Genomic DNA, 25863 nt, shown 5'->3' with positions numbered 1-25863 from the left:
AAGAATTCTTTCCTGAAAAAAATCAACACACAGAGATTAAGAATTACAAAAAAAAACAGCTATACATTTTAATCTATATTCTATGCTTTGAAAACAGATTTCTGTGAACATAAGAAAACATATTTAAAATACATATGGCTTGGGGCTGGAGATGTAGTTCAGTAGAGTAGTCCTGTGTTTGGTCCTTAGAACTATTACTACCTCAAAAAAAGTATGGCTTAAACTTACATCTGAAGAATTAAAGACATCAGGCAATAAAAAGTTGAGTAATGCCCAGAGTTCATGGAGATTATTCTGCAAAGGTGTTCCAGTTAGAAGTAAGCGGTTAGTCGACTTGAACTCACGAACAATTTCTGAAAGCTAGAAAAATAGATAAATAAGCAATGTTTTATTTATTGGAATGTTCAACATTTAGTTATACTTTATCTTACCAATACATTTTTTGAATACAATAAAACTTGAAAATTAACTTTCTGTGGGAAAATTTCCTAATTCAGGATGACACAGCTTCAGTAAAGCACAATTGAGCAAAATATTCTAAGCATTTCCACGCTTGAAAGAATGCAGATGACATTTATACCTGAAACCATTTCTCCTTCAAAATCTCTTCAAAAAATTTACTTTCTCTATTTTGGTTCCCAGAGAACAGTCAGAACTTTCCCATGGAATCCAAGCGATATAATAAAACCTCCCTCTCTTCACCCACCACATTCGTCTACCTGCCTAGCCAAGTTCTAACTTGGTCTGGTCACAAATTTTCAGTGCCAGAATTGAGTCCATTTTTCCTGATTTCTTTAACTTCCTAAATTTATGACCACAAAAATTATGACAAAAAGCATAAAAGAATAGTAATGTTAACAAAAATGCACGTTTTTATAATGCTCTTAAATAAACTCTAACATTCATCCTCTTATTAGGTATTGGTTCCAATTTGAAATTAGTATGATCCACCTGGTAATTTTGCTCCAGTTCTGTCCCTGTTTCTCCCAAAGTAGCCCAGTGATCCAAAGAGAGGTTCATCAAAATAACTGAAGCTTGTCCTACTGCTGATGGAGTTGAATGGCAAGAAATACTGATTTTTTTCAATGTTAACACCACACTCTAATTCTTACAAGTCAGATAATTCCAGGAAACTCTTTTTTCTGCCCATATGAATACATATAAGGTATCCTCAATAAAACAGTAAGCCAAAGAAAATGATATTTCTACCAGATAGTCTCAATATTAAAACAATGTAGCATAACAGAGTTAGGTTGCAATAGGAAGGTTAGCAAATGGACACCTAATTTTCTTACATTTGTGTTTTTGCTCAACTTTGTCATGTATTCAGTAACTTAGACTTCAAAACCACTTTTAAAAGTGATTTTTATTCATATTTCATGAATAAAACCACAATCTTCCATTGCTTTTTTATTCTGAATATAGAAAAGTGAACAAACAGACCTGGTAATTAAATGAAAACTTAAATAATGTTGAGAACTTACCTTAGATTTTTCATTTTTAATTCTGTGCGCTTCATCAATGACTACATATCGCCAATGAAACTTTTTAAATACAGATTTTTCTTTAATTACCATCTCATAAGAAGTAACACAGACATCCCACTCTCCTGGAATCATTTCATCACAAATAAAAGCAGCCTAGTGAAAAACAAAGTTCCTTATATTAGAAAATGCTGCCCCAGAAAGTATTAAGACACTAAGAATTAAGACCCCTGGGCCGGGGATTTAGCTCAGTGGCACCACGTCTGCCTCACAAGCACAAATTCCTGAGTTTGATCCCCGGTACCAGAAAAAAAAGAATTAAGACCCCTAAGGATCATTTAGTCTCGTCTACTTTAGACATGTGAAACTTAAGGCCCAAAGATACTTTTGTCGGCAATTATCTGGATGTGACACTAATATATTCACCAACAAAAGAGAAAAAAAGGCTCTCATGTGAGTGCAGTACATTCAATTAACTAGAAAAGTTCATATAACCAGAAGATTACTAAATTACTAGGCTCTGACTTCATATCACAAGGACACAAAGTAAGTCTTCCTGAATACCATATTCTTACAAAATCCAAGCATTACTAACATAATACAGTTTCAACAAATAGAAAGAACTCAATATACATTAGTAATTTCAACCAGGCATGTCCAACCTTTTGGCTTGCTTGGGCTATATTGAGTGAAGAGAATGTTATGGCTTGTGTCTTAATGTCCCCCAAAGCCTCATGCAGTCGTAGGTGGCGCTTTTTCTAGAACTGATTCATGGTGCAATGCTAGGCTCAAGGGCACAAAGACTTTGGGTGAGTGCTACCGGCCCTAAGTTATCTGCATAAGATAAAAGGGGCAGAAGGATGCTGTTGAGGACCCCTCCTTCTTCCCTTGTTGCTTTTGTTACCTTCTGGCCACTATGAACTGTCTCTACTCTGCAAGGCCTGTCTGCCACTCCACCCTGCCTTGGAGCCAGCCGATTATGGACTGAAACCTCTATGAACTGTAAGCCAAATAAACCTTTCCCCCTTTAACTTTGGGTGTCAGGTACTGTGTCTCAGCAACAAAAGAAAAGTAACAGACACAGAGAAATTGTGTTGGGCTATACATTATATATATATGTATGTATGTATGTTACAAAACTTCATTTTTAATGTTCTTATAATATTTTTATAAAGAAGGCAAGCAGTCTACAGACTGTAGGTTTTATATGCCTAAATTACTGTCACCCATTCAAGAACTCTCATATATTCATTCATTTCCTAGAAGAGATGAGTTATATATTTTGTTTAGGGATCACAGAAGTTCATTAATGTTTTTGAGAAGTTTCTCGTGTTATTGTAAGGCTACAAATGTGATTTTATAAAGAGGATTTGCTGTATCTAGTACAAGGCTATTTAAAACTGTGAAACTATTTAAAGCTATTTTTAAATCTTCACAGACAGTGGCCAACATGGTAGTCAAGTTGACTGAGAGCATTTTTAACTTGCAAGAACTGAATTCCAGACGGTATGGGTCAAAGTAAAACCACAAAATTTAACAGGGAAAGCAAAATCTATTTGAAAAAGGCTGATTAGTACTATAAATCTGAAGTTATAGTGCATAAACAAAATTAACTCTTCACTGCCAAGTCTTCATTTCACAATTCACACTGTGTACCGAATACACTGTGGACTCATTCAACAAATATTTATTGTGTCCGGTATATATGAGATTCCTGAACTGAAATAAAGGACAAGAAAAAAGCCTTTGTAGCAATCTCAGTTGCACCTTGAGAAACTATCACATTTTGAAAAATTTAAGTCGTAGGAATTTGGAAGGCAAAAAGAACCAGGGTGCAAGACTCCATTCAGTCCTGCTAACACCTTATCCTTGTTTGATCTTGTGAAATACTCAGTCTGATGGTTCCTCCTATAAGTTTCATGGGACAGATGTAAATTTTAATTTAAATTAGCTCTGCTTTGAAACTTTTGTAATTACTGCACAGATTTAGAGTTAAATATCTTTATAAAATATTAAAGGTCACATAATCCAAAAGTTCTCATTTTATAGGTGATAAGATTCAGGCCTTTTGAGACTCACTCAATGTCACACAATCAACAGGGAAGCCAAAACTAAAACCAATCTGCTTCCATATCCATTATCTTTGGCTACTTCTGCAGGTAGTTATTAAAAGAAGGAGTAACAAAACTATGATTGAGAATCATACTTCTATACATTTCAGGACTACTTCAGTATCATACAGTATCAAGAGTATCTCTAATAACTTCCCAACTGAATTAAATATGCATTATAGCCTATATAAAATTTTTATTAACAAAATATTCTTTGACCTCATCAGATGTTTACAGAAGGCCAGAAAATGGAAAAATTCGACATATCTACCCCATTTTGGTAACAAAGTTCAAATCTATATACAAATAATGCTCTAGACTTTATATAAACATCAATTTCTAAATATCAAATATGGTATATTAATTATTCGTGTGATTGATAATTAATGGTTTTAAGTATGTGTACCTAAAAAAAGAAGTTTCTCAAAACAATACTTATATATTATTGTGTTTTTTTTGCTGTTGTTGTTACCGGGGATCAAGCTCGGGTCCTTGTGCTTTCGAGACAGGTGGCGGAACCACTGAGCTAAATCCCCAACCCTCAAAACAATACTTATACTTACTATAGTATGAAACTGTTTATTTGCTAATTCATTCTCTCTCAATATTTAAAAAAAATTATCACCACCAAGTAAGCTGAATTCACAACACATTAGTGAGTGACAGCTCACAATTTAAAAAACATTGATTTCGTAGACAGGTTTTCAAGGTTAAGTAATTTTTCAATCCACCAGAATCTCAACCTTCAATGGGACAGAGACAGGATAGTCATGAATTAAATACTCTGCCTTTCAAACTCCTAGAGATACTTCATGAATCCCTTGGACTCCACATAACATACTTGAAAGCTGTTGATTTACATTTTAACTGAAGCATTCTGAAAGCATAAGCCTAGATAGTTCTCTTTTGATTATGATCTTTAAGAAATATTTTTCATAAAAGATCAATATTTTAGAAATGCAAAGTTTTATATGTAATGATATTACATTAAATAATAGCAGTGACTAAAAAGAGTTCTAAGTGACTAATTTGTTATGAGGAAATATGAGGCATAGGGAAAAATCGAGGGCTTGTAATTCTAAATTTATAAACTCAGCATTTTAATATTTAAATTATTTATAAGTTAAATTTAAATATATTTAGGTAATTTCTCTCCAAGCAAAATGATGAGAATAAAATTATATAATTTATTACACTACCATTCCTTTGAGACTATCTTTTGGTAACTCATCTAAATATGTAAAATAGAATAATCTTACTTGGAGTCTAACTATGTTCTCTGGAGGCAAAATACAAAGTTTAATAATATGCTAAGTTGATTGTTCATTTTTGTATTTTTGCATAATTTATGATTTTTAGATTAATTCTACAATCCTAAAATAATCCTAGCCCACTAGATTGACAATGACTAAACCCTTCTCCCCAAAATCCAAGGTTCTAATATTATCTGAGAATATATACAGACATGTATGTGGTCTTGCATAAATACAACATACAAGGCCCTCTCCATATAGAAGGGGTTCCATTTGTGTATGTGTGCATACCAAGTCAAAAGTCAAAAATTCAAATAGAAAAAAATTAAGTCATTCAAATTTACACATTTCTGGCTTCAAAATAGCACACGTTAAGAGTCACTGATAAGTTAATAAAATAATATTTTTAAATAAAGTCACTTAAAAGTACAATTAAAAATTGCAAACGGGAAGGGGAAGAGGATATAAAAAGAATAAGATATGTTATGCACATGTACCAACTCCTCACGAATAGTATCATCATTTGAAAGGAAAAACTAAACTACAACTTCCAGCCCCAAAATTAGCCAAGGTTATCCACATCTGTATCCATAGGCTTGCTTTTCTTCCAGGCTCATCACATACAAATCCCTTAAAGATACTATAAGTCCTTAAATTAACTAGTTGATAAGGTAAAGGGTAGCAACCTGACCTTAAGATGAAGAAACATGCTGGGCATGGTGGCACATGTGTGTAATCCCATCACTCTAGGAGACTGAGGCAGAAGGATTACAAATTCAAACCCAGCCTGGGCAACTTAGCAACTCAGGGAGACTCTTTCTTAAAAAAAATAAAAAAGGGCTGGTGATGTAGCTCAGTGTGAAGGCCCTGGGCTCAATCTCCAGTACCACCAAAAACAAAACAAAAGATGAAGAAACAGATTTAAAGGATTCAAACAAAGTTTTTAGGCAATCTTAGATCACCCATCCTAAACGATACCTCCATATATCCCCAACCCCAGATCAGTGTACATTTTTCTCTTGAGGACCCATACTCTATTTTCTCTGAGTGTGTACTTTCACTCTGTTTAATAAAATCTACTGATGCCTCTCAAAAAATGTTTAAGTTGGTAAGCTAATTAAAAAAGCAAGTGCAGATGAACTAAAATAATCTGTTATTAATAGGTAATGTATCTACATCATAGGATTTTATTATAATTAAATGAGTTAATATATGCAAAGTATAACAGAGCCTAGCTTAGAGTAAGCACAACTTAAGCATTATTTATAAGTAGTAGGAGTCGACTTAAATGTCTTTAATAGCAATAAAATGTAATTTAACTTCAGAAATGATGTTATTTTTTACTGCCTTTTTAAACTTTTTTCTTACTTACTCTCGCATCTTTGTCTCCAACAAAACAAATAACACGGAGAGATGGAACCCATCGTTTAAATTCATTCATCCAGTTGTGTAAAGTAGACTTTGGAACCAAAACCATGTGAGGTCCAGGAATGTTTCGGTAGTGTTTCAGGTAACCAAGCAAAGCAATTGTTTGCAAAGTCTTGCCGAGACCCTGCATTATCATCACAAGGAAAAACAAAATCTATAAATATAATTTCTTTAATGAAACAATATATTAAAAACATTAAAAGATATTTGCAAACTATCTCACATTAGGAATTATGTTTGCACCAATGAAAAGTAAAAAGATCTTTTTTAAAGCCAAAAAAAATTAAATTCAGTACTTACTGTGAGGATAAAAAGAAACCAAGAAAGTACACTCAGAAAGTTGAGTAACGAAGCAAATTTCTATTTAGTATATTTTTGCTCCTAGAGGAGCAAGCAAACTAATATACTAATTTTTCTAGTAGTTACAAAATGAGGCTGTGTGTGTGTGTTTCACAAAGACAGATTTCCTTTGGCAGCCTTTTAGACACTGTTCTTCCCTATTGTCCCCAACATCACTGCAACTCAGGCATGAACTATTCAGACTATGCATCTCAAAGGGTTTAGGACTGGGCACTTACACCTCACACTCTTAGAGACCTTAGAAGGCACAAAAGAACAAAGCTTTGCAGCCAGAAAGGATATTAAAGATCAATTAGTCCAGTGGACTTTTAAGAAATAATATACTGAACAGCGGTGAAATTGTCACCTAACCAATGAGAAAGGAACTGAGCTTTTAGTTCGGCCTTTTAAAACACGTTTTGGGGTTGGAGGTGTAGTGCAATAGTAGAGCACTTGCCTAGGGCAAAGATGGGATCCCCAGCACCACAAAAATACATTAGAAAATAAATAATAAAATAGCTTTGGGCTTTTTCTCTAAACAAAGTATGTATTTCCTTTTGTAAACCTAAGCTATTTTTATAGGGTTTATCTATCTAACATGTCACTTAAAGAGATGGATTTTTATGGGTGCTATGAATCAAAACTTTAAAGTGTTTATACTCTATAACAAAGTAATTCCACTTTCAAGAATTCTATGGAAATAATCTGAGAGGTACAAGAAAACTAAATTACAAGATTCTCATAGTAGCACTATAAATCAAGTAATCCAAATGAGCAGCAATAAAAGAAGAGTATAATAAAATTATGGTGTCTCTCTAGGATTATGCAATAAAAATTATTTTTATAAAATACATATAAACATGAAGAAATGAGAATACCAATAATATATACAATAGGATCTCAACTATGCAAAATAAATACCTGCAGAAGACTAAAAATTAATATGCCAAAATTTCAACTATTATTTCCAGGTGGCAGAATTATAATTTAATTTTAAATTTTTTATTTTTTCCATATTTTCTAGACTTCTTAAAGTGTAAAGATTTTTAGGTGCTTCATTTTATTTTATTTTATTTTATTTGTATAGCCTTTTATTGGTACATTTTAGGTGTACAACATAATGACTTTCATCATTGGAGATGTGCACCTTTACATACTCTCTTGGTTCTTATTTAGGTGCTTCATTTTAGACAGGTTGTAACCAAGAGGTGGTGGTTGGGGCAAATAATCCTTTTGTTGAAAAATTAACCAAATTCCTCTCCCTCTAAGCTGACTATATTCACCAAACCAGACTCTGTAAATACAGGGAGCTAATGACCCTTGATTTAAAGGACCCTCTGCCACACACCTAACAGCTGCTCAATCAAGTATGAGTACCTATGGGACTGACTACTAGACACCATAAGGCACACATTGCCACACGGCTCTTCTGAACAATAGTGTTTACAAATATGGCTCTGGAGTCTCATAAATATGGTATTGTTAGGTTAAACAGATCTAGAATCTTCTCTACCCTCTCTTAAATCCTATTTTACTAATTCAGCCTTAAAATACAATTCAATGTCTTCTCAAATACAAATACAATTCAATGTCTTCTCATCTGATGATGAGATACATCTGATGATGATGATCCATGAGCATCATCTACTGATGATGCTCATGCACCTTACATGGTCTTACTTTTTCCTCTTTGGTTATTTTACTTACATGTTCCTGATTCATTAGCTTATTTGTAAAAATATCATTTAGAACTGTACTTTATCAAGACTCAGCATTGCTCTTTACTTGTTCTTTATTCCATCTACTTATTTTTTGATTACTCACAAATCTAGATATTTACATTCATTCTTTCATGTATGCATTCATTCATTTATTCCCTTATTGTTTGGTTTATATGCCCCACCTCATTCCCAAAAAGATGTCAGGTAGCCTACAATAGAAACATGTTTCACGTGGCCTACAATGAAACACTGAACATAAATTAATAGTAAAACAGAAATAAATAGGCACCAAGGAAAAGAGGCAACAAGGAAAACAGGGCACCATTTGGGCATTCAATTTGGCTGTGCATCCTGGTAGCCAAAGTGCAACCCAAAACAAAAGCACAAGGTGGTTTTTTGGACCATTTCAAAAAAAAAAAACAGTAAAAATTTTGTGCCTGTGAAAATCTATGTCCTAGAGTTCACTGAAACATTTGCAGACTTTACAAAGTTCTTTTTTATTCTAATAACTAAATAAGGCTTCCAGGCGTGAGGGTTGGTAGTAGGTCAGGTCAGGTATTCCAAATTTGTATTAAAGACTACCAATAACTGCAGTCTATTTGAGCTACCAGCTCCTTACCATTTCATCAGCCAAAATACCATTGACTCCATTTTCATACAAGGAGATCAACCAGTTCAGTCCTCGAATCTGGTAATCTCTCAGGGCTCCTCCTTTTACATCTGAAGAAAAAAAATCAAGAATGTCTCATGCTTTCATTAATATACTCGAGGAAAATTCTTCTACAGCCAAATGAAAAATATATCACCAATGTGATGGAGCACTTACAAGAAGGGGACACCTCAAATCTAACACACACACTCGAAGTTTTTCGACTCTCTAACAGTAGCTCTTCATCTTCTTCTTGTTCCGTGCGTCGGTGGCGATAGCTGAATTGAAAAAGAAACACCTTCCTATTAACCCCAAATGCTAAGCTGTCAATACAGTCACTGTTCATTGCTGGTGTCTGTCATGGAGAAAGGATGAGTTATCTAGGACAGGGCTTGAATTTGACAGAACCAGCCTACATTTTTACTGCTAAATTGTCGTAAGAAAGAAAAATATTATTACTTTTAAAACACATGTAAAGTGCCAATAACTTTATTTCCTATACAAAGTTAAACTAAGTAACAGGGAGGGAGAAGAAGGAGGAATCGAAGGAAGGCAGAGAAAAAGAAAGGGAAGAAAGTAGAGAAACATACTCTCCAGCAGAAATTAAGCTCTGCTTTTCATCTTTCTTTATTCGAGGACGTCCCAATTTCATGCTCAGAGGAAATGTTGGAGATTTCTGCGCTGAAGGTTGAATGAAATGTGCAAAAAGTTCTGTCTGCTTCAGTAAAAATTCAAATCTCTTTGCTCGATCTGCTTTCTAATTTACGAAACAAAACAAAGGAAAAATATTTTATTCATTCAAAATTATTTAACAAAAACTTGTACTGCACTTACTTTGTACAATGTTCTAAGCACTGTAAACATACTAACCTAATTAACTCAATTAAGAAACCTATGAGGCAGTTACTAGTGTCATCCCGTTTTACAGATAATAAAAATGAGGCACAGAGACGGTTAGGAACTTGCCCAAGTGTCCACAGCTAAGTAGCAGGGTTTGAATTCAAACAGTTTGATCCTTTGAAGCCAAATGATCTAAGTCTTAGTCAATGCTCTAAAAAGTACCTTTCTTGGAACTGAGAGTGTAGCTCAGTAGTAGTACACATGCGGAGGCCCTGAGTTCAATCTCCAGCACCCTCTCCCCAAAAAGAAGAGGTCTTCATAAAGAATCAAAATTGGAAAACAAATCCTCTTTCCAAAACATGATTTTCTTTTCTTAAATAGTAAGGAAATTAAGCATCGAGTATATATCTCAAACACACAAATACAAATTATTAATTATGATATACACATACCATAAAATGAACTCTTGAGTGCAACTACAAATAACTGAAACCCAAGAACACAGCATCATCTCTCAAAATATTTTCATTGTCAAGGTACAATAACATAAAAAATTCTTCTTTTCTATTACAGTGATCTGGAAAAACATCGCTTCTCGGCCTTTTGGCTAAGATCAAGTGTACAATGATCTGGAAAATTATATTTTCTGCTAGCAGTAGAAACTGTTTCTCTCCAAAGAGAACAGGATTTAGTGAAAAACATATATACACATACATATATATGAAGCAGTTATATATTAAATATTAAGAGTTTATGTACATTCTAATTCTCAATAAACTACAAAAAGTAATGTAATTGTACCATATAAATACAATAAACACTGATTCACTAAAAAAAAATCAAAGATACATATCTCATTCCTGATTTTAAAAAATGAAAATAATTTTTTATTCAAAGTCACTTTCTGACCACAGGGTAAAGAATACTTGAGCTAATGAAAGATACATAATTAATAACATCAGAAACTTACAGAAGAGTTCATTAACATAAATATGAGTTAGGCAAACATATTCAGACCACTAGCTGGAAGGAGGCCAGCTTTCCATTTTATGTCATCCTCACTGGAATGTTGTTTTTAGAGTTATCATTAACTCTAAAACATTAACTGTGCCATTAGATGTGGCCTTAAACATTAAGACATAGAGTCTTATAAAAAGCTATCAACAACCCAAAAACGTGCATCTCTGCTTACTTTTATAACATTATTGCAAAAAAATTCCCTAAGGAAAAAATCAAATTGAACTACCTGTTAACTTCTTAGTGATAAAAATTAAACAATTAAGTGACTAGCAAAGCAATTATGATTATACTGCTTAAAGATGTAATATTTTCAGGCACTGGACAAATGCCCTTCCCCCAAAAAAGTATATTATCATATTATATGTTTCATTGATGTGTAGTGTTCATTCATATATTCAAAGGAAGAAGGAGAAAGAAATATAAACCTGGCATCGTTGACTAAATTTCTCTCAGGTCACAAGCCACACTGATATTACCCCTGATATTTTTATCACTCAGTAAATAAAGTATTTCTATCATAAAATACCTTACTATGGAGTAAAGGCACTGAACAAAAGTGAGATGTGGTTCTAGTCACCATATTCCAGGTAGGTTCTTCTATCTTCTATTTCCTCCTTTTAAAATGAAATTAATTTATTCAACAAAATTTATTGTGATGGATTAATACATTATTTTTCAATCTAAAATCTATGATTCTCTATGCATTATAAATACACAGGTTTTTTTTATCTTTCGCATCTCTTTTATAAAAGTTAACTATAGCATTTGCTATCCTACCCAAGAGTATGTATTTACCATTTTTTCTTCATATTCTGGGTCCATTTCCTTTTCAGATTTAGAAGCTTTAGTAGCAAGTTTGAGTTGAAACGGAGAAATGTTTTTCTAGAATTTCAAAGGAAACAGGTATCATCAAATTGCAAAGCAAGGTCTTTAAATTGGTCAACATTCTCAATTGAAGAAAATGAAAAGTAATTAAATAACCTAATAAATAAATCAGTGTGGGCCATGCATGGGCCAATGATGAGAGCATATTATGTAGCAGGGCTTATGATTAATCCAGTTCTGTGCACCTGAGGTCCAAACAAAAAAATCTGAAAAGCCAGAAAAATTACATTAATTAGAATAAAGACCAAAGGTAAATTATGGAGCCTATTTGCCCATTTTTAATTTAAAGCATAAGAAAACGTGTAATCATAAAATAAGAGATTTAAAAATCTAGAATAGGCTAATATTGTCAACCACAAACCAAAGAGGTCAAGGAATCTAGATGTTTATTCTCAGAAACACTTTATGGAATGGAAACAAGGTAGACTTTCAGAAGAAAAGAACGATTTCTCATCCTGAAAAAACACTTTTTTGAATTACTTTTATACTGAAATTAAAACATTTAAATTTTTATGCAATGCAATGTGATCATACATATTTAAAATAGTTTAGTACAACTTCAAATTGTTGATTTATGTTAACTTTAATTAGAAAGAAAGCTATTTTAAACTATTTATATTACATAAATATTTCACAGAAGCAATTTTATCAGAGCTATTAACTATTAACCATTGATATTTTTAAAGTTGTAATTTAGTGAACACTAACATTAATCAATAACTTAACAAGACTGAAATAATCTGACTGGTGGGGTGTTATCTTATACATCCTATCCTTTGAAAAGACAAGCTTATACTTGCAAATACACATACATGTATAGAATAAACTTGGGCTGTAAGAAATCAGTAAGTAAAATAATAAAAACAAAAATCTATCCACTAAGAGCAATGCCAAGATTATTTCGGTTTTAACACAGACTTCACAGAAATCAAAACACAATTATTTTAAATAAAAATTGAAGAACCTATGTCAATTTTATCATGCCTTTTATCAATCTGCTTCTGAAAACCTACATCAAAAATTAACAATAGAATGTGACCCTAAATATAAGAAAAAATGGGTCCAATATATAATGAATGTTTTTCAATGTTTACTAAGATTTTTATTTTGAGGAAATCCAAACTAAGATTATGGAATTTGGCCCTGGTCAGAGTCTTACTTTGGAGTACTGATCAGATAACAACCATCTTGACTTATAGCACGTCATATGTAAGTAAGATGTTTTGAATGTAATCTTGAATGAATAGCAATAAAAAACTGCCAAAGATCCCCTCAAACCCACACTTTAAAACTGTCACATATATTACACATCATATTTATTTCAAAAGCAACAAGAAAAGTTTGGTATCAATATCCACTCTTTTATCATTCTTTAAAAGGCCAAATGAAATCTGGTTTTCAAGTTTCAAAACAGCAACAATTACATCACCTCATATATGCAAATATATATCCAACAGAGTGAGAAGTAAGCTTTGCTTACAGAAAATTCAAGCTTTAATCTTAGAAAAACATTTTATTTTATTCATTACTTCTTTGCTCACCTTATGGGAGAATTCCCTAAAAATTTAATTAGATGCTAATTAAAATCCCTATTCTTGAACAGTGCTATTAAATGGCATGGATAAGTACTTAAGTGACACTATCTTCCACAACAATTTTTAAAATACCTACCTTCTAACCCTTCTCCTTTATATATGTGTATATGTATAAGTTTTCAAAATTAAATTTCTCATCCAGGAAAAGATAAAAAGTGTTCTTGTGGATTTTGTCATCTGGTAGTGTAGATGCAATGGGAATGCAGCACAAGGTCATCAAAAGGCCTTGTCTTAAAGATCATGACCTTTTCTTGAAGTTTTCACTACCAAAATACTATCTCCCAGTTTCTACAGCATTAAGTTATCTGCCACTGAAACTAAGTTCAAGAAACAGAGGGTAAGGAAAAATACCTTTAAGCAGCTCAATATCACAGATCAATTCACTAATTCTCATCAGCCTTATCAACACAAAAGTACTCTCATTCAAAAACCTATCTGCTTTTATTTGATACACAATTCTAGCTACTTTGATAATTTGGCTTCCCATACCCCAGATAATAAAAGCCCAGCAAATGATGTAGCAAAGACCACTAAAAGAAGGCACACCACGGGCAGCAAGAAGAGATGGAAGAAGTCCAGTAGACTAAAATGTGTGTTCTGCAGTAGCATCTCTTACCCTTGGTATTATTGTACTTTAGCATTGTTTTAAATGATTACAGTTTTGCTATATCTATGCTCTGTATCATAAATTCTTTCTCATAAAAGTACATGAGGTACTTTAAAAGTGACAGCTAAGAGCCTGGCAGTTGAGAGAAGAAACAGAAAAATTATTAAAAATCAACACAGTACTCAAAGAGTCTGAAAAGTGGTTAATGAGGGGAAACAATCTGCTGGATCTCAACTGCCTTTGTGTCACTGTCAGTGTACAAGAACTGATGGTCATGAAAGAAAGGTTACTCTGCACTTTTAGTATATCCCTTAAGGAGTCAAAGTACTATGCAATATATTTAAAATGTTAAGTAAAAATTAAAAATAAAAAGATGTAGTAACTAAAGCAGTAAACTTTAGGTATCCAGGAAGTTCCTGCCATGTAGTACCTCATTTCCCTATCCTGAGTGGACAAAGGAAGTACCATCAAGACAGTTTCTGGTGAGGCTACAGAGTTTAGGACTATATAGATATCAATTCAGTGCTTATTATACAGGTTTTTTATTGATTCCCAGTCTTTTCACAATTCAAAACACTTATACGATCTGGAAATTCAACATTTACTTTCATATAGGAGTTTAGCACTTAACACTTGCCCAGTCTAGGGAATAAAAAACACCTAGACACATTTCTAAATTTCCCAACATTTAGTTTATGCTGATGTTTGATATTTGGCCCAGCTTCAATCATTGATATTGTCTTACTGACTCAAGTACCAAATAGATCTCGAACTGCTTGTTTTCCCCGGTTTTCCTGTTTTCCCTGGTTTTCGCTTAGCACTACAATGTCTTTCATTGAGTCAACCTTGTAATGGAAAAACATGTCATTTAAGCCACTGATGAATTTTAAATTACTCTAATTCAAGGCAAAAGGTGTTAATTTCCCTCCAAAGCGGTGCATTTGGTAGTACAGTACCATATAATGATTCAGACAAAGCCACTTGAGATCTCTACAGCATAATTTGCATTACCCACCGTTTTTCAAATTAGGATATGTCTACTTGTAAATGGGGGGCGCCTCTAAAAGATTCATTTTGCAATTTTATTGAACATCAAAACTGCTTATGGTCCATCCTATTATTTATTCTTAATTTTTCAAAATGTTTCATAGTTTTCGGGGGTGGGGGGGTTGGTTTCCTTGCCTGTCTTGATCCATGTATGTATGTCTTACGGAGATAATACAGATTTTGTAGATTTGGCTTTAATAGGTGAGAGGGCGACTAAGGTACCTTAGTAGCTCCTCATCCTGGGAATGCTGGCTTTTAATTTTTTTTAATTATGAAAAAAAAAGCCTATGTGTGTCCAGGAACCAGCAGCGCCCACTAGGAGAGAGAAATGTAAACCTGGAAAGGCTTGAGGCCGGATTGGGGACCGTTTGGGTGGCCCTGGAGTGAAACACCCACTATACCGTCGGGAACGGGGCAGGAGAAGGTGAGGGGGCAGGCGCTGGAAATTATCCTAAACCAGGGTGCACGGTTCCTTGGTGTGGGGTTGTGATTGTGGGGTACGACGCGAAGAGCTCCTTTTTTTTTGAGGTGACACCTCCGCCTCAGTAGGCGGGGATCAAACGAACAAGGGAGATTTCTTTTTCTGCAACCCAAAGACCGACATTGCCAACCAAAGAAATCAATGTCTTCCGTATCATCCTGCATCCTTCCAGCACCTTGATATTCACATTATAATAATAAGCCCCAGCCAAACTCCTTTAACCCGAGTGTGGGATTGAAGGGCCCAGATTTCCCAGGCAGAAGCTGAGGGGAAGCAAGGAGAGAGAGCAAGCGAGCTAGAGAGGGAGAGGCGGAGGCTTTTTCCTGCACAGCCCCATCCCCCACCTCGTTACCCCAGTTCCGGGAAGGTAGAGGGGCCCGGGGCTGTCAAGGGGCTCCCGAGCCCCGGGATAACGGGCACCCCTCTACCCCGCGCCTCGCCGCCCGGGCCCCAGCCCCGCCCCCGCCCTCCAGGCGGCGAGAAGGAAAGGGGGAAGGGAGCGGATGCCAGACCGCCCCGCCGCCCCCCACGCGCCCGCCGCCCCCAGCCCCGCAGGGCTCCGCTGGTACCTGTTGGCACCGAAAGGTCGGGGTTTGGGCCCCTCGGAGGGGCCAGGCACCGGATTTGGCCACCACACAGGCACACACCCCCTTTCTATTTACCTCCTTCTTCTTCTCGCCCTTCTCCGTGGTCGCGGTGGCTTCGGTGGCCGCGGCGGCTGCTCCCTCCTCCTTAGAGGTGGACGGGCCCGGCTGCTCGTCCTCTATGACCACGATTGTGGCGGTCGCGTCGGCAGCTGCCACGGTGGCTGCCACTGCGGCGGTGTCCGGCTCCATGGCGTTGGAGCGGGAACGACGAGGGGGACAAGGAGAGGGATGAGTGCTTCCGTGCGGTGGCAGTGGCTGCACTAGAGAGAGCTAGATGGAGCAGAGGTGGGGAATCGCTCCGCTTCCAACCCCTTCGCTTGCCCCCCTCCTTTAAATAACCCTCAACCCTGCCCCACTTCCGTCCACCCACCCTACGTCATGGCCTCCCCCGTCACCCTCCCCCCCTTCCCCCACCCCCCCTCAACGATCGCGAGACTCCCCTTCCCCACCCAGAGCCTGGCCTGGCCCCGCATGACCAACTGTTGCCTGAGTGTGGGGCGCGGACAGGGGTGGAGGCGGGATCCCACAGCCCGAGTGCCCCTAAAAACCTCCTTTCCCACACGCCCCGACAGTGAGCCTGAACTCCCTTCGCAGATGTGTAGAAAAGGAATCCTTTCCCTTAAATCTGCTCTTTGTACCTCGGGGCGTTCTCCCCTTCTTACACAAAGAACTTTTCCTCGGCTTATTAACTGTACCTTGGAACATTGTTCTCAACATTTGCAAAGCCCAGAACCTCTCTGGGGACTGGCCTTACCCAGGTTCCTATGGGAATCAGATTGGTGATGCTATTCCTGCCTTCCTAAATTCTGCAGGAGAAGCACTCCTTCAAACACTTGATTACAAATATTCACTTACAAGGTAGAAATTGACTCTTGGTTTTTATGTACATTTGTTCTATTTTCAACTGTGGAGCTTCTCAGATGGTCAGTGTCCAAGAGCCTGTCTTTTGCCTTCACTAGTAAATTTCAAACCTCCAGGGCATCAAGGTCAAGGTCCTCCACAAAACTTGGGCCAATCCATGGTAGGTACCTAATGTTAGTAACTGAACTGAATACCTATGAGTTTTTTTCATTTGTGTTCTATTCTCATCCTCCTTTTGGGATGTAACATGCCACCAATAGTGTGCATGAATGCAGATGTAAAGGCATCTTGTAAAGGCTGCAACAGCGTGCAACTGTAATTATTACTGTTCTTATTTCTCATCATTCAATCTGATCAATAATAAGATCTACATCCTAGCCTCTAAAATTCAGTCATTACAGGAGAGACATAACAAAGCAGAGAAAACTGTATCAAACAATCACAAAATATAGTTTCCAAAATGAAGCACATACTTTCTAAAGTAAAAAGAAGTCATGATTAATTTCCCTCAATGTACCTTCCTAAATTACCAATTGGAATAAGATACGATTTAGGCAAATAGCAGGATGGCACACAGTTGACCCCAGATGTATTACTTTTTCCTGGGAATAATACCCTAAATTCCTTTTTGTTTCAAAACCGTGAGTTCTGAATATGCAAAAACCTTTTGACACTGTAACCAACACTGGTCGTTTACACCTTAATGTGAAAGTGTCAGATCTTGTCCAGAGACTGGTAATGAAAAGAAAAAATGAGCCAGAGAAGATACTGGTGAGTGAAGGGGTATGCTAGTGAGAGAAGAAACGAAAGGCTGGTAGCACTAGCTTTGTTCTGATTTTACCTTCATTATGTTCTTCTCCTTTACTTTAGATTCCTCTCCCCATTAACCATGTTTCTCATCCATGTACTATCTAATAGGAATAGGGTGTGTCAGTATAAAAATGGTTCCTATTCCTGGAGTATCAACTTCAAAACAAAATAAATTGGATGGAATTAAGTCATTTATCTGACCATGTGAATATGATTTTTTCTATTAAAATGTGCAGATATATTAAGGAATGGGATGCAAAATGTGAAGTGTCTTCAAAAAGAACCTTGTGACTTAGGCATACTACCTCTTTCCCACCTGCAAGTCTCCTCAGTCATTAAGGGTTCTTTGATGGAAAAAGTTCACGAAGCACTGAAATAGGAGGATGCTAGAATACATGCATCCACCTGAGGAGAAAGAACCTTTCAGACAGTGGCAGTGGAGGGTTTCTTTTTCATTAAACTGCACTAAAGGAAAGAGAATTCCCCTTTCATTGCCTGGGGCTTCAAAGGAGAAAGACTCAAAAAATATTTGTTGACTGTTGATGTGTTCCTGCTTGCAAGGATACTTTGTCCCATTGTATATCTCTTTGCCAAGGTACAATATTTGTTACATCTTGGAATAAATGCACTGTTGTGAGAAAATCTGGGGAAAGCATATCCCTTTATAGCACCATTTCTGCAGGAACATGTGTTCCAAGCTTCAAAAAAAATAGAAAATGATTTTTGGGACAAAAATATGTTGGCAATTTTTCATGTACATATAATGTGATCCTTGCTCTTCAAGCCAATATGGTCAAAAGTGCTACCAAGTATGTTAATATGGCTGGATAAATTGATGCTTAGTCAATAGACCTTTCCATGGGATTCATGCAAATATTGCCCTTTAGATTATGGCAACAGCTGCTATTTACAGAGCATGTACTATCCTCACTTGTAAAACTGCCTAAAAGTCATGATCTGTAGGCATTGTTCAAGTCACCTCCTTTCTAAGCCTACTCAACATCTTGTTACTACTTTATTTGTCTTTTAATTTGAAATGATCTTTAATTGCTCTACTCCATTGGAGTTGGAGAACAAAACAAACTTTTACTTAGAACTTTGAGACCATATTTGGAAACCTTAAAACTAATGTCTATCTTCAGTACCATTTGTCCATTTTGGCAGATTGTCACATTGTAGCGGTTGTCCCATAGTTATTTTCACATAGCCAACCTTGTTTAGTAGCTACCAGAATGCATGTCCACTAGTGGTATTAGTTTTATAAAGGTCATAAAGACAAAGTCAAAGGCTTGGCTTTCTTTCTTTTACCCTGTATCTGAAATTTATCACTGAAACTAATATGACTGAAACCACATTGTTATCCCACTGATCTTTAGGAGCTGGTACAAAAGATTCTGGTCACAGTAACTTACTTTCAATTATAACCATTTTGCTCATATCAATAAGCTTTCTCACCATTTTTCTTAAAAATATTTATGATAGTAACATTTAAAAAAATATTTCCTTGGTGCCCTCTATATTAATGAAAAGGTAATGGTAATAGCTAGTATACTCTACTATTTCTTGAAGTCCCACTATTGTACCAGATACTATGATAGATTCTGAACATTTGATGTTGCTAATGATCCCAATAACTCCATGAAATGCATATTATCTCCATTTTATATATGAGAAAATGGAAAGCTAGGCTAAATAACTCATCTAAAATTCCATAGCTAGTTAGTGACAGAAGCCAGATTCAAATCCCAGACTTACTGGCTCAAAACTTCATCTTTCCACTTCATCTTTATCAAGTTCCCTGTTCTTTTTTTTTTTTTTTTTTTTTGGTACGGGGAATCGAACTCGGGTCCTTGTGCTTGCGCAGCAAGCGGCGAAACCACTGAGCTAAATCCCCAGCCCAAATTCCCTGTTCTTCACAGAGCTCCCTCCTTCCTGGACAGTAGAAATCATAATGAAAAAACTCCTGAAAAAGTATTTCTGCCATCTGTCTCTGTGGTGTTCCCTTTTCAATAAATTCTCAGAACAGTAATGGTTCTTAGGGCAGTTAGTTGCCGAGATCAGGAAAATCTAATAGAAACAGTTTAAATGTCCAAGAAGAGGAGATTGGCAAAATACTGACTCACACATTCATGAATGGACTACTACACAAGTGTTAAAAATGATTATATAAATAGATACCTGTTGACACACAAATATGCTCCAAATATATTGCTGAGTGAAAAGAGCAGGCACAAAAATACAATGACCCCATTTTTTCAAAACAGAAAAGAAACTATTTACATAAATATATTTCCACAAAAGAAAAAACCTAGAAAGATCTCCAAATGTTACCAGCAGTTACAGCAAGATGATAGGATTTTTACTTTTGCTTTTCTGTTACATCGTTTCCTCAATGAATGTGTTTTTTGTATAATAAAAACATTTAAAAAGATTAATGGCAAAACATTTCTCAAAGCTAGACTTATTGAAGTAATACCTAATGGAAGTAGCAGCTAGTAGATAGAGTGTGTCAAGAAAGGGAAAGAATATTACACTGAAGAGAAAATGCAGTGGCAAGGTGTGTAATGTAACAGACGCAATATAAATTGACTGTCTATAGTAAAGTTACCTGGTTGAAGAATTGTTTCTATCCATTACCATTTTAAACTCTATATATTAGGATTTTTTTCTTTAAAAAATTCTCTCACAAAACTCAGCTTAGGAAAAAGGTATAAATGATTTGTTAAAGTACTCTCAACCTCAAAATTCTACCCATCCATAACAGCCCTAAAACACATGCTAACTAATCTGAATTGATTTTCCTAAAGGCACAAAGTTATCCATGGTAAAAGTTAGTAGAGGTAAAATACCAGTTATTACCAGCTTCAGCTCTAAAGTCAGAAAGACTTGGAATTTAAATTCTACCAACTTATTTAACTTCTCTAGCCTTTAGTCTGGATCTGTAAAATGGATATAATAATACCTAACGCAAAGGATTTTATACACTTAATATAAATATATATATATATATAGAGAGAGAGAGAGAGAGAGAGAGTATGGTCTTGGTATGTAATGTTTACTCAATGGATAATAGTTAGCAAAAAGTAAAATACAAGGTGATGCTATCTATGATCTTTAGACTGAGCCAAGGAAAAGACCAGGATATAAAAAAGTAAGTACTGGAAGTTAGTCCTAAACTAAAGTGGGGATAGGTAGAACTGTTGTTTTCCAAGGTAATTCACTCTGTTTATTATCATTTTTTAGGGTGAGCAATTTGGTACAGTCACACTTCCCCAAAGGTAAGTTCTGAAGAAAAGCAGTAAATAAGAGAGGCTAAGGACACTTCTTTTATATAGTGACCTCCCTGAGGCCAGAGACCATAATATCTTTGTTAAAATGAGGCAGAAGAGAAAGGGTTCAGGGACTGGCTGTCTAGCTACATCAGCTCCTTCACCTTGTACAGTGTGGTCCATGGTTTCCCCCATTTTTCTCCTTCTATCTTGCCATAGGTGCCCATTTTTGCTAGATTACACATGCATAAGAATACATCTTTTTAAGCTCTTCAGGCCTCATCCCTAAATAGTTTCCATTATTTATAATCAGTTTGAAATATGATCTGAGCTCAAATTAAATGTTTCTTAAATAAGAATCAGGAGAGATTATGTAAAGGTGCAAATTTCCAATGATGAATGTCATTATATTGTATACCTAAAATGTGCCAATGATTAGAATGAATAATCAATAATGTAAAATAGGAAGAAAAGGTCCAAAGGGGTAGGGGTAGTGGGAGCGGCAGGGGAAAGGAAAGAAGGGAAAGGAAAAATGATGAGAAATGGAAAAAGTGGAAATAAAGTCTTTGTAAGCAGGGAAGGGTGGAGGGCGTGAAGGGAGGCCTAGGAATGGGGAAAAAATAAGAACCAAGATGCATTATGTAAAGGTACAATTCCCAATGAGAAATGTAATTGTGTTGTATACCTAAAATATACCAATAAAAGAATTTAACAAAAAAAATTAAATGTTTCTTGCCTAATGTAACCCTCCCCTCTGCTAGTGTTGCTACTTGTGATCACAAATTGCTACAAATGTCTGTCTTGATTTTCTTGATTCCTCTCCTATAAGTCATACGTTTTCTGGACATCTGTGATGCTTCCATTTGAGGGGATCTACAACCACCCATGGGTCCTCTCCTTGCTCCCGTCGTAAGCTCACTTCAGGTTTGGTAATGCAGTACCCCAGTGATTTCAGGTTGTTGTAGGTCTCACATTGTTGTGTCCCTATACACTGTCCTTCGATTACCATCCAGGGCCCGCCATTCCTCCCAGGTGAAGTTCATAGCCACTATCTCAAATGATACTAACCTACCAAAGCATTTATTTTCTGTAGTCTTGGGAACATGTAAAGCCCTCTGGAATTACAACTTCATTGAATTTGAAATTCTTGTAATGAAATATTGGGTGGGGTGAATATCTCAGTGGTACAGCATTTACCTGGCATACACAAGGCCTTGAGTTTGATCCCTTGCATTGCAAAAACAAAAGTAAAATGAAGTACTATTCTTTTGGTTTTTTTCTCAACAATTCTTAGGTCAATGGCGGCACAAAAATGGACTTGAAGCTGTGTTTACAGACCCCTCCATAAAAGAAACTCACCTAAGGAAGACATAACAAATACAAATGGGAAAACAAAGTAATGAACATATGTGAAAGTATTTAGCCAGGAAATGCAAATTAAAATCATAATGGGATACTGTTACACACCCACTACAATGGTTAAAATTCTTAAAGACTGATAAGAACGAGTTGATGAGGATGGGAAGCAATGGGAACTCTCAGATAATACAGTGAGAGTATAAATTGTACAACTATTTTGAAACCGAGTTTGGCTGTAGTATTTACTAGAGTTGAACACAAACATACCTTATTGTGGTACAAACACAAATATATGCCACCCAGATTCTCCTTCAAGAAAATGCACTCTTAAAAAAATAGAAAATACATTCTTTCCAGATATGTATGGAGGTTACAGTCTGCAGACAGCCTTCAGCAGAAAGCTGGTTGACCCAAGGTCACACTTCCTAAGATGAAGGAGTGAGGCAGGAATGCAAAAGACCATTTCACCCTGACACAAAACACATGAGGGACTTTACTTGTCCCAATGTTTGGCTCAAGTTTTCTCATATTGTATCACAGTTCATCTTTCCTGCCAAACCCTACTTCCTTTGCCTTTGTTTCACAGGCATTGATCTCTAATAAACACCTTATCTTGCAGTCCACACTCCACTCAGCTTTTGCTTCTGTGACATAGCCCAACTTGTGACACTGTTGATGCAGTAATCCCACTAAGATGACACACCCTAGAGAAAATCATTAATATTTCCACCAAAAACCATGTACAAGAGTGTCCTTAGCAGCTTTTGCTTGCAATAGCCAAATACTGGAAATCACCTAATGTCTATCCACAGGAAAATGAATGAATTGTGGTGCATTTACACCATAGGATTTATACATTAATGGAAATGAATGAAATGTATATACAAATGGGGAAAAAATAAGAACCAAGATGCATTATGTAAAGGTACAATTCCCCATGAGAAATGTAATTGTGTTGTATACCTACAATGTACCAATAAAAGAATTTAATAAAGTGCAAAAAAAAAAAGAAATGTATATGCAATTACATTCATGGCATAATATTGTATGAAATAAAGAAGATAAAAAAGACTATATACTATATGTTGCCAAACAAACTAATACATTAATCTACATTTATAAGTGATAAACCAAAAAAGAAAAACAAGGAAATGATTATCACAAAAGTCAAGATAGTGGTCATATCCAGAGATGATATTAAAAAGTCAAGAGAGTGGCTATGTCCAGGGGTGAGATTTTTAAAAAAATATTGAGAGGTTCTGGGGATAGAACCCAGGGCCTGAGCACATGCTAGGCAAGCACTCTACCACTGAGCTGTACCCCTAGCCCCAAACTTCAAAATTTTGAATGACCAATATGGCACAAACCTTGATCAATCCAAACAGACAGAAGCTTTTATACCTCACCAAAGAGTGTTAGCTCATACTAATCCCTGTTTAATTCTGGATGGAGAAAGAAGGAGTGATCAGACAGAGGTACTACCTTTGGGAGTATCTTCCAATGTTTTAACAGTGTTTAACTTCTTGACTCAGGTAGAAGTTACATGGGTATTTGCATTATAATTATTTGTTAATCTGTACATATATATTATATGCACATTAGAGGAAGAAAAAAAACCATAGAAAAATATAAGCAAATGTTCTATAAACTTTTACTTTAAAAAGTGTGACTGTAAAGTGCTGAGGGGATGTTTGGCTAGTGGAGATAAGAATGATCACAGTTCATCATGTTCTTGTGCATTCTGTAACAATATGATACAAAACAGACTTTGAGAAGTTCCAAGAAGTTCTAATAAGAGGTACAGAGAGTTACTGTTGTTCAGAAGAGGGAGCATTCCTTTCCAGCTGAGAGGTGACAGGATAAAAGCTTCCAAGCGGAAGAAGCAATTGAAGTGAGTATTGAAGAATAAAGTGCCCCACCAGGTACAGTTGCAGAGAGACTGAGAAAAGCCATAGCACTAACACCAAGAAGGGAGTAAGAATAAGTAGCATGTGGTCAAGAAATTAGTCAAAATGATTAGCGTAGCATTTCCAATTTTATTTTGATGCATAATACCCTTAGGAAAATACAAAGCCAATTGTTATTTTCTGCAAAGGATAGTTATACATTCCACAAATACCTATGGAACTGCTCCTGTGCTAAGAGCTAAGCACTAGGGATACAGCCATTAAACAAGACTGACTACGTTCTGCACTTTACATTGCCTGAATTTGGACTTTCCTAAAGGCATCATTCTTGCTAAGAACAACTATCTAGACTCATCTACATCACATTCAGTCAATTCAATGTTTTGGGCTCTTTTAGGCATTTCATATTTAAACTCAATGAGACTCAAGATTCATTCCATCCATCTTTCAAGGCCCTCATGTTGACTTTGAGCCTTAGAGTTTATACAAGATTGAAAGAACTTCTTAGCTCTTGATAGAGCCTGCACTGGCCTTGCCTAGTATGTACAGTCGTGCATCCATGCTGACCCATTAAGTTAATCGACTCCCCATCAGGCCTTTTTAGGTGTGGTCTCTACTTCTCCCCAACACAGCTTCATCTCATCACAACCACAAGATGCTGGCTTCCAAGTTCTCTTTCTTCCTTCTTGCCTTCTCATCACTTCTGATCTCTGGTTTCTTTTTTTTGGTACCGGGGATCGAACTTGGGTCCTTGCGCTTGCGCAGCAGGCGTTGAAACCACTGAGCTAAATCCCCGGCTCATCACTTCTAAGAGAGACTCTTGTCTGTTGGATGTGGAAAGATGGGATGAAGACTGTAACATGACTCAATCAGAAGGGATGCTTCCCAAATCTGTCTTACACCCTGGGCTAAAACTTAAAACAATAACCTAATAGCAAAAGTCATGCTCTTGCCTTCCTTTGTGGCACTTATATTGGAAGAAAGACCAGAGTCCTGTCTTTCTGCCTACATCCAGAAGGGTCACAAGGATGAGGGTGGAGGGCCATTCAAGTAACCTGGATAGATTATCCACTCTAGCCACTGCAGTTATTAAATGTTACTAGACAAGCTGGAAGAAGCATTCACAAGTAGGCAAAAACTGCTTTCCAAATCTGATGTTTGGAATCATAGCATTTTGTGCTTTAAAAACATCAATTTGCTTTAACTGTTTTTGTGCTTTGTTTCTTTTTTATATTTTAACAGTACATGTTTGCAGTACATAATGATTATATTCCTCGTGAGGAGTTGGTACATGTACATAACACAACCTAATTCTTTTTTATCCCCTTCCCCTCCCTCTTGCCTTCAATTCTTGGACCACTTACAATTTACCACTTACCACAAAAGATCTGTCTACTGTATGCTATTATCTATTTTTTATCTCACTTTATATTTTGAATTTCTCAAGTAAGGGAAACCATGTAATATTTAAGCTTCTGTGATGTATCTGACTTATTTCACTTAACATTATGGTCTCCATGTATACCCATTTTCCTACAAATGACTCAAGT

At 36.0% G+C, this 25863-nt stretch overlaps 1 protein-coding gene across 9 annotated transcripts in view; it reads right to left on the bottom strand.

Moving 5' to 3' along the window:
- Smarca1 (SNF2 related chromatin remodeling ATPase 1) overlaps nt 1-16527 on the bottom strand; it is an 83574-nt gene extending 67047 nt beyond the window's left edge. For 2 of the 9 annotated variants that reach the window (XM_087199845.1, XM_087199847.1), the window contains exons 1-8: nt 16123-16487; nt 11641-11727; nt 9576-9742; nt 9163-9263; nt 8956-9056; nt 6221-6400; nt 1485-1640; nt 229-360 (exon numbers count right to left, since the gene is read on the bottom strand). In XM_087199845.1, the coding sequence (XP_087055971.1) occupies nt 229-360; nt 1485-1640; nt 6221-6400; nt 8956-9056; nt 9163-9263; nt 9576-9742; nt 11641-11727; nt 16123-16296 (1098 nt within the window). In that variant the 5' untranslated portion in view covers nt 16297-16487. Of the gene's footprint in view, nt 1-228; nt 361-1484; nt 1641-6220; nt 6401-8955; nt 9057-9162; nt 9264-9575; nt 9743-11371; nt 11447-11640; nt 11728-16122 lie in introns of those variants that run through there. The other 7 variants (XM_004860029.4, XM_087199846.1, XM_013077906.3 and 4 more) reach the window with 6 other exon arrangements.
- Nucleotides 16528-25863: the final 9336 nt, after the last annotated feature.

Source organism: Heterocephalus glaber, unplaced genomic scaffold (assembly GCF_053883595.1).
Source record: "Heterocephalus glaber isolate CG9 unplaced genomic scaffold, H.glaber_assembly_v1.0 deba00001729, whole genome shotgun sequence".
NCBI classification, from domain to species: Eukaryota; Metazoa; Chordata; class Mammalia; order Rodentia; family Bathyergidae; genus Heterocephalus; species Heterocephalus glaber.
Note: the sequence above shows the minus strand (reverse complement) of the source record. Positions and strands in the feature narration are given on the sequence as shown.